This window comes from Astyanax mexicanus, chromosome 20, assembly GCF_023375975.1.
Source record: "Astyanax mexicanus isolate ESR-SI-001 chromosome 20, AstMex3_surface, whole genome shotgun sequence".
NCBI classification, from domain to species: domain Eukaryota; kingdom Metazoa; phylum Chordata; class Actinopteri; order Characiformes; family Acestrorhamphidae; genus Astyanax; species Astyanax mexicanus.
The window spans coordinates 16,324,593-16,338,057 of record NC_064427.1 but is presented as its reverse complement, the minus strand read 5'-3'; the positions used below and the strand labels follow the sequence as shown (position 1 = coordinate 16,338,057).

Below are 13,465 nucleotides of genomic sequence, written 5' to 3'. Positions count from 1 at the left end.
TCTTACCTCTCAACCCTGAACCCGCCTCTTCCTGATTAACCTGAACTTCAGGAGATGGGTTTACTGTGTGATTATTCCACAAACCCAGTAAACATACTGTATATCAAACCGTTCTCAACACCCTTTCTTTAATATTGTAAATTATTTAATTTTAATTTCCTTCATGAGTAAAGAAATATAAATCTCCTTGTACCAGAAAAGTGCATTTAAGTATTTTTTTTAAAGTATACTTAAAATTGAAAAGTAACTAACGGATATTTCAATTGTAATTAAACTAGATTTATAGACAAAATAAAAGCATTAGGTTGTGCTTTTTTTCCATATAATTTCTTTAAACTTCTTCCAACACAATTTTTAGTGACACTGGAAAAAAAACTACACTAAAGCGCATTTTGCAAGTGTATTTTCATGTAATATATTAAATATAAAATCTTAGTATACTTTTGTTTCACAAGGGTCTACAAAAAAAAAAAACATTTTTAAAAACATAAAAAAAAGAAAACCAAAACCAAAAATGAAATGAAAACAAAATAAAACATTTGGCCAAAGGCTGAATACTGATCACTGATCATTTCATTAACCCCTAAAACCCTAGATTTATTATTCAGTTATTAATCCTAATGCAGAAACAACCTTCAATTATTTGGGAACTGTTTAGTTTAGCATAGTCCCACAGAGCTCAATTATGTGGCCTTTAATACTCTTGAGGTAATTGGAAGTTGTGGGCTTGCATACAGAATTTAAGAGGTCAATTTTGCCACTTTTTGCAACCATTGTATACATTAATTAGCTTTTATATAGAGCTCTGGAAAAAAATAAGAAACCACTTAAAAATTATGAGTTTCTTTGATTTTACCAAATTGAAAACCTCTGGAATATAATCAAGAGGAAGATGGATGATCACAAGCCATCAAACCAAACTGAACTGCTTGGATTTTTTTATTTTTGCACCAGGAGTAAAGCAGCATAAAGTTATCCAAAAGCAGTGTGTAACCAAATATTGATTACTGAAATCTTAAAACGTTATGAATATGAACTTGTTTTCTTTTTATTATTATAAGCTCTGCATCTTTTTTGTTATTTCAGCCGTTTTTCATTTTCTGCAAATAAATGCTCTAAATTACAATATTTTTATTTGGAATTTGGGAGAAATGTTGTCTGTAGTTTATGGAATAAAACAACAATGTTCATTTTACTCAAAAATAAACCTATAAATAGCAAAATCAGAGAAAGTGATTCAGAAACTATAGGGCTAAAGTGGTCTCGTAAGTTTTTTCCAGAGCTGTATCTGTTTTTGTCTTGCTTTTCAAAACTAATATTTTAAAATAATTCTAGAGCACCAAACATTTTTAACATTTTAACCTCTTGTGATTTGATCACGCCATCAAAAACGTCCATGTTTGGAACAATTTATACAAATTTATATGAAATTACATAAATTTGATCTAATTAGAAATATTTAAAATATGGTTTTGAGTTTAATCTACCAATTATAAATGGTTAACTGTCAGTTTCTGTAGGCTATACAATGTTTTGCTGTTGAATAAATGAGCCATGTGTTGGGCTTAAACCAATTTAATCAATCTTTAATCAATTGCTTTCTTTTAATAGTTAAATTAGACATAGGCTTTAGGTTAAATTTAAGTTAAACACATTCAGTGCATGGTCCTGTAGTATCCTGTAATGGTTTAATCTGAACCGAATCCTGTGCGTGAGGATACTCTCCAGCAGAAACAACAGTTGGTAATGCAAGACATTCATCAAATATTTAGAGTGGAAGTAAATAATGAAGCAACTTCCATCCACCCTAAACCGCTGCGTGGTATCAGGTTGTTGCCACTGGCCCATATATACCCATATACGCAAATAACAGCCACGCCCAGCTCAGCAAACACTGGAATTACACTCGCTTAGCATATTCAAATACTGCAGCATGATACAACACACGCAAAGCATGTACAACTAATGCTTTCTGTAAATTTTATTACTTTATACTGTTTATATAAAACTTTTTTATGTAGTATGGACATAAAATTAATAGTATTACAAATAGACATAATAATGCATAATAGGAATGTAAACGCAATGTAATAATACATGTAATAACACTGACAAAATAATTTATTGAACATAAGATGGGTTCTGATGTGTGTCCGTAAGATATTGTTGCATGTTGCTACAAACACTATAAAGTACCAGTCAAACGTTTATACACACCTAATTCACATTTAATTTAATGTACAGATTAATACTGAAGACATCCAGACTATGAAGGAACACATAAGGAGTTATGTAGTTGTTCTCTCTTTTTCCATAATTCCATTGAAATCCACTGTATGCAGCTGCTGCTCCCAGTCACAGACTGAGTCAGATGTCTAAAAGAAAGCATGAACTGGTGCTATGTCTAATGCAGGGTGTGAGCTATTAGGGGATAAACCCCCCCCCCCCCCCCCCCCCCCAGATCAGCATTAAGTTGAATGCAATCAAATTCTCACAGCAAAAGTCATCCCAAAACATAGAGGCAGAAAGACCACCCTGGACAGTAAAGACAATTGTGTAAACAAAAGCAAGATCAACTCTTTGAAATACACTTAATTTAGCAGTAGGGTCGAACAAAATATCGATATAACAATGTATTGTATCGGTTTTGTTTGAGATACATAATCGAGTACTGGAAACTCCACACAGATAGGGACTTGAACCCAAGACCCCAGTACTGGAAACTCCACACAGATAGGGACTTGAACCCAAGACCCCAGTACTGGAAACTCCACACAGATAGGAACTTGAACCCAAGACCCCAGTGCTGGAAACTCCACACAGATAGGGACTTGAACCCAAGACCCCAGTACTGGAAACTCCACACAGATAGGGACTTGAACCCAAGACCACAGTACTGGAAACTCCACACAGACAGGGACTTGAACCCAAGACCACAGTACTGGAAACTCCACACAGATAGGGACTTGTACGGTGGCCGAGAAAGCCCAACGCAGTGCAAATTGAAAAGCGCTGCAAAAGCACAAAACACATCCATCAAAATTACAACACAGGCGCAGCAAATAGAAAAACGCGCTGCAAATAGAACCACAACACAACGGAAGTGAGTCACAACACAACGGATTTTTCCCGGGGGACCTTAAAAGATGCTGTACCAGCTAAGCTGCGTCTTCAGTAACGTCTCGGACTTCACTATGTGTACAAAGGACAATAAGTGGCAAACAAGGCGTTTTGTGAAGCAGAACTTTTAATAATATGCACACAACCGTGGTAATCACAGGTAATAAACATAACTTACTTTTCAGAAGCTTGTTTGCCACTTATTGTCCTTTGTACACAGCTGGTACAGCATCTTTTAAGGTCCCCCGGGAAAATTCCGTTGTGTTGTGACTCACTTCCGTTGTGTTGTGGTTCTATTTGCAGCGCGTTTTTCTATTTGCAGCGCGTTTTTCTATTTGCTGCGCCTGTGTTGTATTTTTGATGGATGTGTTTTGTGCTTTTGCAGCGCTTTTCAATTTGCACTGCGCTGGGCTTTCTCGGCCACCGTAGACTTGAACCCAAGACCACAGTACTGGAAACTCCACACAGATAGGGACTTGAACCCAAGACCACAGTACTGGAAACTCCACACAGATAGGGACTTGAACCCAAGACCCCAGTACTGGAAACTCCACACAGATAGGGACTTAAACCCAAGACCCCAGTACTGGAAACTCCACACAGATAGGGACTTGAACCCAAGACCCCAGTACTGGAAACTCCACACAGATAGGGACTTGAACCCAAGACCCCAGTACTGGAAACTCCACACAGATAAGGACTTGAACCCAAGACCCCAGTACTGGAAATTCCACAAAGATAGGGACTTGAACCCAAGACCCCAGACGAACGTGCAAACCAATGATATTATCGTCATTTTAGGCAATGTATCATGATAATATCGTATCACCCGACCCCTATACAGCGTGTACTGTATATCTACTCAATTATCACCAAGCACTAATCTCTCTCTCTCTCTCTCTCTCTCTCTCTCTGTTTCTCTCTCTCTTCAGGAGATAGATAATCTGCGGGCGAGGATAGCTCAGGAGGACGTGAACGTGGAGGTGGATGCTGCTCGTGGACCTGAGTTGGGGGTGGTTCTCTCCGAACTTCGCTCTCAGTACGAGGGAATCGTCCATAAGAATAAAGAGGAGGCTGAGACCTGGTACCGTAAGAAGGTCAGTCACCTCATAACATAGCATTAGCTTAGCAGCGTATTATACTGGGTCTTTCTTTGGTTGGAGATGCCATTCATTGGGTTGAGTTTGAGAAACCGTGACTGAGCTCTTTGTTCCTGTAAAACCCCTCTACCTGATCTGCTCCACGCTGAGCTCTGATGGTGTAGAATATCTCAAATAATACGATTTCAACACTCAGAGTTTACCAGACTGTTCACCTTTTACTCTCAGATCCCAGATCCCTGCACACCTTCACAGGGTTACATACACCCTGGAAAAAAAAAATTCTGTTCAAAAACTTTTTATTTTCAGGCAGCAGGGGTGCCAGAAACTGAAAATAGACTGAAAATGCTAGAAAATAATTGTTTTTACAGCTTTTCTGCCAAAAACTAGTCTATTCCTGTCATTTTAAGGTTATTTTCAGAAAATAAATTTATAAGGAAGAAACTGTGAAATTTACTGGGAAAACTGTGAAAATTTTCAGGGTACAATTACAGGGTTTTCCCAGTATGTTTTACAATTTTATTCTCTGAAAAATAACCTTTACATTTATATTTAAATAATCAGTTAATAGATTTAGATTTGATTTCACAAAGAAATCTTAATTAGTGACATATGTGAATTATTATTTAACATTTTCTAACTGGAAATTTTAAGAAAATTAACTTACTGAAATAAAATAAGTTTTTATTAGCTTTCTACCAAGAATTTTAAAGAATAAAAAAAATGGAGTGCTCCCATGATGCTTTGGGGTAAGTATTTAGTTAAAAAAAGAAAAGGCATTTAATAATTATTTTGTAAATCATTATTTGAAAAAAATATTTTTTACACATTTTCTGGCACCTGAAATAACAATTTTATTTACAGAAAAAGTTTATGTTTTACTTTAATTTACATGTCAATCTTTTTTTTCTTACATGACTTCTTACATTTTTTTCATCATTATCGTTTGCACTTTTTAAGACTAGTCGAATTTGTCTGTTTTTCACCAAAAAAGTAATTTAAAAATAAATGTTATTTTCAGAGGGCATGGCACCAAAAAAAACATAAAGAAATGATAATTTACTGTTTTGTAACTTGCAGATTTTGTTTTTCCTCTGCCATCCCTGCTACCAAAAAGTCAAAAAAAGTGTATTGTTGTTTTTTTAATATATTTTTTATTTGACAATTTTACAACTTTACATACGAAAAACACCCACCCACACTCCCACGTAAAAAATAAGTAATAATAGAAAGCAACACACTTAGTTGTTTATCCTTAAGGCATTGCTAGTTTGGTCTTGTTGATCATCTCTATATTTCCCCTCAAGTTCATATCTGATCTTCTCTATATGCAGTGTTAAAAGTTAAAAGTTCAGTGAGCCAAGTTTCAAATGTGGGTGCAGTTTATTTATTTCAGACCAGTAAAATTGTCTTCTTGGCTATAACCATTTCATGTTGGATTGCTTGTATTGTAAAATAATTATGCAGTTCTATATCTTATTATTATTATTATTATTATTATTATTATTATTATTATTATTATTATTACAGTTTCTTTTAGTTTCTCGAGAGTTTCTGGGTTAATTTTTTAAAATCTCTTTTATGGTGGGGTTTAATCCTCTGTGATTTTATTCCCATCCACAGGCTGAATTATCTACTGTTTTTCTCTGAACTCCATGCTCCTCTGATCATTTTAATCTCGTCCGGACACACATCTCTGAGTTTCGTAAAATAGATATTTGTCTACTGCCGCGCACCGTAATTACACTTTGGGTGCGCCACAGTTTCCACGGAGATCCACGTAACACAACAGCGAGTGGAAATGGAGGAGCTACTGAACGTGATGATGTCATGTGACTGAGAAAAGCCTAAAAACTTACTGGTCCTCCTGTTTTTTCAATTTCAGTCCGAATGCAGGAGTTTTATCACTGATTAGAAGTTTAAAATATTTTTCACAGAAACTAATCCCGTCCGACTAGGGCCTTAGATGGTGAGACAGAGTGAAACTTCAGACTGGACGAGTCACCCCATCCTACTCTGCTTGTGTAACAGTGGTATAACAGTGCGATTGTGTTGTATTGTGTTGTTTCTGCAGTTGGAGGGGGTGCAGATGGAGGTCCGGGAGAGTAATGAAGCTCTGCGGGGGGCTCAGAACGAGCTCAGCGAGAGGCAGCGTTTCCTGCAGACTCTGGAGGTGGAACTGGAGAGCCTCCACAAGCAGGTGGGAACCATCAGGTTGAGTTTTTAAATGTACCTGAACTTCTAGAGCTCGTGGTCAGCAGCTCCTATAGAGTTACCGCTCAGCGCTCTCAGCACACTTAGCGTACTCACGAATTAACAGGGGAATTTAAAACGCTGCCCTTTTCCACGATCGGCCCGAACAAGTCCCCGAGTGTCCCCAGCTGCGTCCTACTTTACCAGTTTAAAGTGGAAAGAGAGTGCGCTCATTTAGTTCCTGCCCAGCTGAAAGAGCTGGGTCAAGCTGAAGAATGTGAAAGTGCAGCAGCTACAGCAGCCTGACTCTGAGCGAGGTGATAGTGCTCAGTGAGAGTACTGAATAATCCCTCAGTATCGCCTCTATCGGCCTCTGGATCAGCCTCTGTATCTGTAGCTGCAGTCTTTCCCAGGAGGGCTTGAGTTTCACCGCAGACACAAATCTGGCTCTCAGGATCTGGAGCTGTCCGTCCTGAACCCCGCCGGCTGAGTCCTGTTCTCCTGATTACAGTAAACAGATCAGGCTGCTGTAAATAACAGAAGAGAGCAGAATATGTACAGATCTGCCTCAATAACACTTTCAGTCCTGCACTGTAACTATATTTGGGCAAGAGGTTATGATCATTTACTTTTTTCATTAATCTTAATTGATTAAATTAAGTTTTATGACTGTAACTAGAGTTTATGAAATTCTATTTAAAGTCTTTTAACTTTTTTTGGCTTTTATATTAGTGTACATTTAGAGTTTAATAAAATTAAATCTGTGCGTTGTATCTTTTAACAAAAAATTTTTAATTATTACAATTATAAGCATAGCATCTTCACAACTGGTCCTGTAGGAGCACAATTATGACTATCATGAACAGCCCTGTCATGGGTGGTCCTGTAGTAGCATCTTCGTGATTAGTCCTTTAGTAGCAGCTTATTGATTGGTTCTGCAGTAGCATCTTCTTAGCTGTTCCTGTGGTAGCATCTTAATGATTGGTCCTGTAGTAGAACTTTCATGGCTGGTCCTGTAGCAGCATTTCAATAGTTGCTCCTGTAGTAGTATCTTCATGATTGGCTTTGTAATAGCACCATCATGAATAGTCCTGTAGTACCACTTTCATAGCTGACCCTGTAATAGCACCATCATGATTGGTCCTGTAGTGGCATCATCATGACCAGTATTGTAGTATCATCTTCTTGACCACCAGTCCTGTAGTAGCATCTTCATCACTGGTCTTATAGTAGCATCTTCATGACCAGTCCTGTAGAAGCATCTTCATCACTGATCCTACAGTAGCATAATAGCATCTTCATAACTGGTGCTGTAGTAGCACTTTCATGTGTGTTCCTGTAGTAAGATCATTACGGCCAGTCCTGTAGTGGCAACTTCATGACCAGTCCTGTAGCAGCATCTTCATAGCTGGTCCTGTAGAAACATTTCCATAGCTGGTCCTGTAGTAGCATTCCTATAACTAGTCCTATAGAAACATTTCAATAGCTGCTCCTGTAGAAACATTTCCATGGCTGGTCCTGTAGCAGCATCTTCATGACCAGTCCTGTAGTAGCATCTTAATTGTTGGTCCTATAGTAGCATCTTAATGATTGGTCCTATAAGAGCATCATCATGGTGTATCCTGTAGTAGCATCTTCATTGCTGGTCTTGTAAAAGCATCTTGATGACCAATCCTGTAGTAGCATTTTCATAGCTGGTCCTGTAGTAGCATCTTCATGACCAATACTTTAGTATCATCTTCATCACTGGTCCTGTAGTAGCATCCTCGTGGCTGGTTCTAAAAGAGCACCATTATGTCTAGTCCCGTAGAAGCAAAATTCTGATTATTCTTGTAGTAAAATCATCATGGCTCATCCTGAAATAGCATTATCTCGAATCATCCTGTAGTAGCATCATGACTGGTCCTGCAGTAAGACAATCATGTGGCATCGTCATGACTGATTCTCTAAAAGCATCATCATGGCCGTCCTGTAGTAGCACCATTATGGTGAGTCTTGTATCCACCATCATAACTCGTCCTGTAGTAGCACCTTTAACCCTGGTACTTCGGGAACTGACCCTGTCCTGCTGTCTGTCCTGCAGGTGGCGGCTCTGGAGGGTAATCTTGGTGAGACGGGTCAGAAGTACGCCCTGGAGATGGAGCGTCTGCAGGCCACCCTCAACCAGCTGGAGGAGGACCTGTCTCAGCTGCGGCTGGACATGCAGCGCAACAAGACCGACTACGAGCAGCTGCTGCGCATCAAACAGAACCTGGAGCTGGAGATCGCCACCTACAGGAGACTGCTGGAGGGGGAGGAGAGGTCAGTCCAGAGTTTTCAGAGTTTTTTTTTGTTTTATTCACTGATTTGTCCACTTTATTAGAAACCCATACCTTGCTGGTGCACAGTTTGAGACTGTAGCACATGTGCTAATGATGCACATGCACATTATCTAGTCCTTTACACATGGTCATTTTTTAATCATGCACCAATACACCAGTGTCAACTTGCTCTTATAGCCTACAACATTGCTGCCAGGCAGAAAATCCCTACATAAAATATATCTAAGATATATACATAAGAAATGGTAGCCCATGGGGAAATGACTACACACTGACAGCGATTATCAGTAAGTCATCTAGTAATAAGTGAATGAATCTATAAATATGGGTTTCTAATAAACGTGAGTGTATATACTATACAGCTCTGGAAAAAATGAAGATACCACTTTAGTTTTTTTCATATTTATAGGTTTATGTTTGAGAAAAATGAACATTGTTGTTTTATTTTATAAACATTTCTCCCAAATTCCAAATAAAAATATTGTCATTTAGAGCATTTATCTGCAGAAAATGAGAAATGTATAAAACAACAAAAAAGATGCAGAGCTTCCAGACCTCAAATAATGCAAAGAAACCAAGTTCATATTCATAAAGTTTTAAGAGTTCAGAAATCAATATTTGGTGGAATAACCCTGGTGGTTTTTAATCTCCTCCACTTACACACTGCTTTTGGATAACTCTATGACACTCCTGGTGCAAAAATTCAAGAAGTTTCAGTTCAGTTTGGTTTGATGGCTTGTGATCATCCATCTCCCTCTTGATTATATTCCAGAGGTTTTCAATTTGGTAAAATAAAAGAAACTCATCATTTTATGTGCTCTCTTATTTTTTTCTCCAGAGCTGTACATTTATTTAGCAAATATCAGTTATCAAACATGTGAAACGTATACATTTATTTAACTTTTTTCACTTTTGCAGTGTTAAGGAAATCCCACCACCCCCAAAGAGTGAGTATGGTTTGATGTATAAACACCCATATCAACAGATTTGCAGATTTTGCAGTGATGAATATGATAACTATTATTATAGTTGCAAAAATAGTTGCACCCAGAAGGAAGTGTCAGACTGTAATGCTATTCAGAAGCACCTGGACATGACATAGCATCTGTAGTGTCCACTGGTTGCCGGACCTTATTAACCCTCCTGTTATTTGTCAGAAACTGGGTAATTTCCTGGGTAAATTTGACCTGGTGCATGTTTAATTATACAATTAATATCCAAAATATTAATTATCCAAAATAATAATTATTAAAAAAAATCCAAACAAGCAGTGTGAATATTTTATTACTAACTACACTGCTAATTATCCTATGAATATTTAGTACAATGGTGTTTCTTACCTCTAAAAGTTTATGGTTTAATCAGAATAATCACTTGTTTTTCAAAAAAGAAAAAAACATGTACAAACTTTTTTTAATGTTTCACTACTTTACTACTTTTGAAAAACCAACATATTATACATAATAGCTTTACATAACATTAATTTTCATTTTAGTTTTTGTTTATTGCAGGGGGTCATATGTTGATTACACTAATTAAGACAAGCAAAAGAAGTTTTGTACTGAAAAAATACTTTTAACTATTTTTCCTAGAGCTTGAAACTTTTAAACCCGTAACATAACAGGAGGGTTAAATTAACATTGGGCTGTCAAGAAACCAAGAGTGGTCATTTTTCACCAAGACAAAAGTGGGACTCATTGCTGAAGATGACCTGGTGTCTTCTGTGTCACTCTGTAACAGTCTGGCACAACTTCCCACCAAGTTTCATTTCTGCCGGTTGATTTCTTCTTGGTGCAACTATTATTTAATTTTTTTTGAGAATGAGTGTACATTACAAAAACAACCGTACAACTATACAAAGCTCTCACATGAAGCTAACACACTGTTAGCTAATGCAACAAGCAGTGGGCATGGTAGAGCTGATGATGTAATGTACTTAAACTGCATTACTTTTCACTTAGATAAGCTTTGTGAGTTTAATGAATGGCCTATCTCTCACGCTTTAGACCCACCCTGCTTCCTCTACACCGCTACACCATGAAATACACACTGCACTGACCAGTGATTCATACTGGAATCCAACTGAACTGAAGCATAAAAGAAAAGCTGACTGGATGGTTTAAATAGGTTGTAATGATTGATCTGGTCTGTTGGATGCAGTATGAATTATTTTATTACAGTGTATATAGAGAGATTTCTCCGGGTCCTCAGGCTGATTGACCTTTATGCTGTAAAGCAGGGCTGTGGCTGTAAACTAATAAACTAATGGCAGATTAAACTCTGCTAACAGAGCAACACCTCCCACAACACTGCAGCACAGCCCTGGCAACGCAACGCTGCATGTGTGTGTGTGTGTGTGTGTGTGTGTGTGTGTTTGCATGTGCATGCTGGTGTGAGGAAAATCACAAATAAAAAATGAATAAAAAAATCTTATTCCCTCTCTCTTTCCTTCATACACTCTATATCTCTTTATATATCTTCCTCCTTCTTGTTCTATCTATCTATCTATCTATCTATCTATCTATCTATCTATCTATACTATCTATACATGTTATAAAATTTCTATATTTCTCACTCTTTCATATTCCATATATCACTATATCTATCTTTCTCTCCTTAATATTCCCTATATCTCTCTATCTCTCTTCTTCTAATTCCATATCTCTCTCTCCTTCATGTTGCCTCTCTTTTCCCTATATATATATTCCCTACTTCTTTATCTTCTTGTCATATTCTCTATATCTCTCTATCTCTCTTTCCTTTATATTCCTCACATCTCTCTATCTATATCTCTCCTTCCTTTTTTATCTATCTATCTCAATCTGTCTCTCTCTCCTTCATTCTCTATATCTCTCTTTCCTTTATATTCCTCATATCTCTCTATCTCTCTTTCCTTTATATTCCTTATGTCTCTCTATCTGTATCTATCCTTCCTTTTTTATCTATCTAATTCTATCTGTCTCTTTCTCTCCTTCGTTCTCCATATCTTTATATCTCTTTTATTGTTCCTATATCTCTATCTCTCTCTCATGTGTTCTTTATTCTCCCTAAATATCTCTCTCATGTATGTATCTATCTACATTGAAACTCATTGCTGTGTTTATTACAGCTAAATCATACAGTAAATACATTTTAAATTATGTATAAAATTATTACTGAAGAACACAGTTCCCTATGAGTTCAGCTGCCACCTGTATGTTTAACCCTAACATTTGAAGAAAAAAAACGTGTGGTTTCCCAAGAATTTACTGCTGTGTTGTAAAAAAGCAACACTTTGTTAGAGTTGAACCTCTATTTTGGGTAAATATTACCTAAATTGACCAAAAAACTAAAATCACACATAAACTATTGGCCGCTGACATCTTTAATTTGTGTAGTGGCCGTAGGTTATTATAGTTATTTGGGCTTACATTTATACATGTAAATTCCTGGGGACAGAAATAGTACCCAGCACTGGCATAAAGTTATCCAAAAGCAGTGTGTAAGACTGGTGGAGGAGAACATGATGCCAAGATGCATGAAAAAAACTGTGATTTAAAACCAGAATTATCCCACCAAATATTGATTTCTGAACTCTTAAAACTTGATGAATATGAACTTGTTTTCTTTGCATTATTTGAGATCTGAAAGCTCTGACTCTTTTTTTTTGTTTATTATTTCAGCCATTTCTCATTTTCTGCAAATAAATGCTCTAAATTACAATACATCTCTCTGTCTCATTTATTCTCCCTATATCTCTCTCTACCTCTCCTTCGTTCTCCATCAATCTCATTTATCTCTCATTCGTTCTATATCTCTCACACTTTCACTCTTTTTTCTCCTCTCTTTATTTCTCACTACACACACTCATCTCTTTCAATTTTGCTCATTTTTGCTCTCGTCCTCTCTCTCACTTGTTAACTCTCTCTGTCTTTTTCTCCCTCCCTCCTTCTATCTGTCCATCTCTCAGAGGAGCCTGACGTCCGCACCAGGAAGATTGTGAAAGTGGTCACTCAGACCATGATCAATGGGAAGGTTGTGGACGAGTCCAGTGAGGTCGAGCAGATTGAGGAGACCAAGAAGTAAAATCGGAGCGTTTCAGCGCAGAAAGAAAGCCCCCATTGTCCGTTAGGGACCACACTAGCCCCGGGCCCCTGAGTTACTCTCAGATTTCTGTTTCACCGCTGAAGCCTTTCAGACAGATCAGCTTTCTGCTCCTTTTCTCAAGCTGCACAAAAAGGCCACATTTCCACACAGCGGCCGGAGGCGGGCGATCAGCGCCGCGCTGGAGAGAACTCCTCCCTTTGTTCCTCTTTAGCGGCTTTATCAAAAGGAACATCTTGGCTTTTCTCTTCATGTTTACAGTATTGTTTTCCTGTAGAAACTGGGGGCGATGAATGTAGTCATTCTGTAAACGTCTGCTTTTTGAATAAATGATTGGTAGTTTAGAGGATGTCAATGAAAAAACCAATAAAGTAATTTAGTCAAAATAAACATTTGTGAGTATTTTTATTTAAACCATCATGTTCATTTTGATAAAAGGGCCAGTCCTCCGAATGGGAGCCACCAAATTAGCTTGTTGTAACTTTTCCAAATTAAACTTATTTTTTTATCGTTTTTCAACTCTGAATCTAATAACACACAAATTTAACTTTTAATAACATGTACTGGTCAATCTCATCATTTTTTACTGTCTGGGGATGGTTAATAAAATAAAAAGGTCAATTTGAAATATAAAATATTACACACAGA

General features: G+C 37.3%; 1 protein-coding gene across 1 annotated transcript in view; it reads left to right on the top strand.

Moving 5' to 3' along the window:
- Positions 1–13,207, top strand: part of si:ch211-243g18.2 (uncharacterized protein LOC559906 homolog) — a 30,114-nt gene extending 16,907 nt beyond the window's left edge. Inside the window, exons 5-9 of the mRNA XM_022680957.2 lie at positions 4,053–4,217; positions 6,295–6,420; positions 8,497–8,714; positions 9,653–9,681; positions 12,684–13,207. Coding sequence (XP_022536678.1) covers positions 4,053–4,217; positions 6,295–6,420; positions 8,497–8,714; positions 9,653–9,681; positions 12,684–12,799 — 654 coding nt within the window. The 3' untranslated portion in view covers positions 12,800–13,207. The remainder of the gene's footprint in view (positions 1–4,052; positions 4,218–6,294; positions 6,421–8,496; positions 8,715–9,652; positions 9,682–12,683) is intronic.
- Positions 13,208–13,465: the final 258 nt, after the last annotated feature.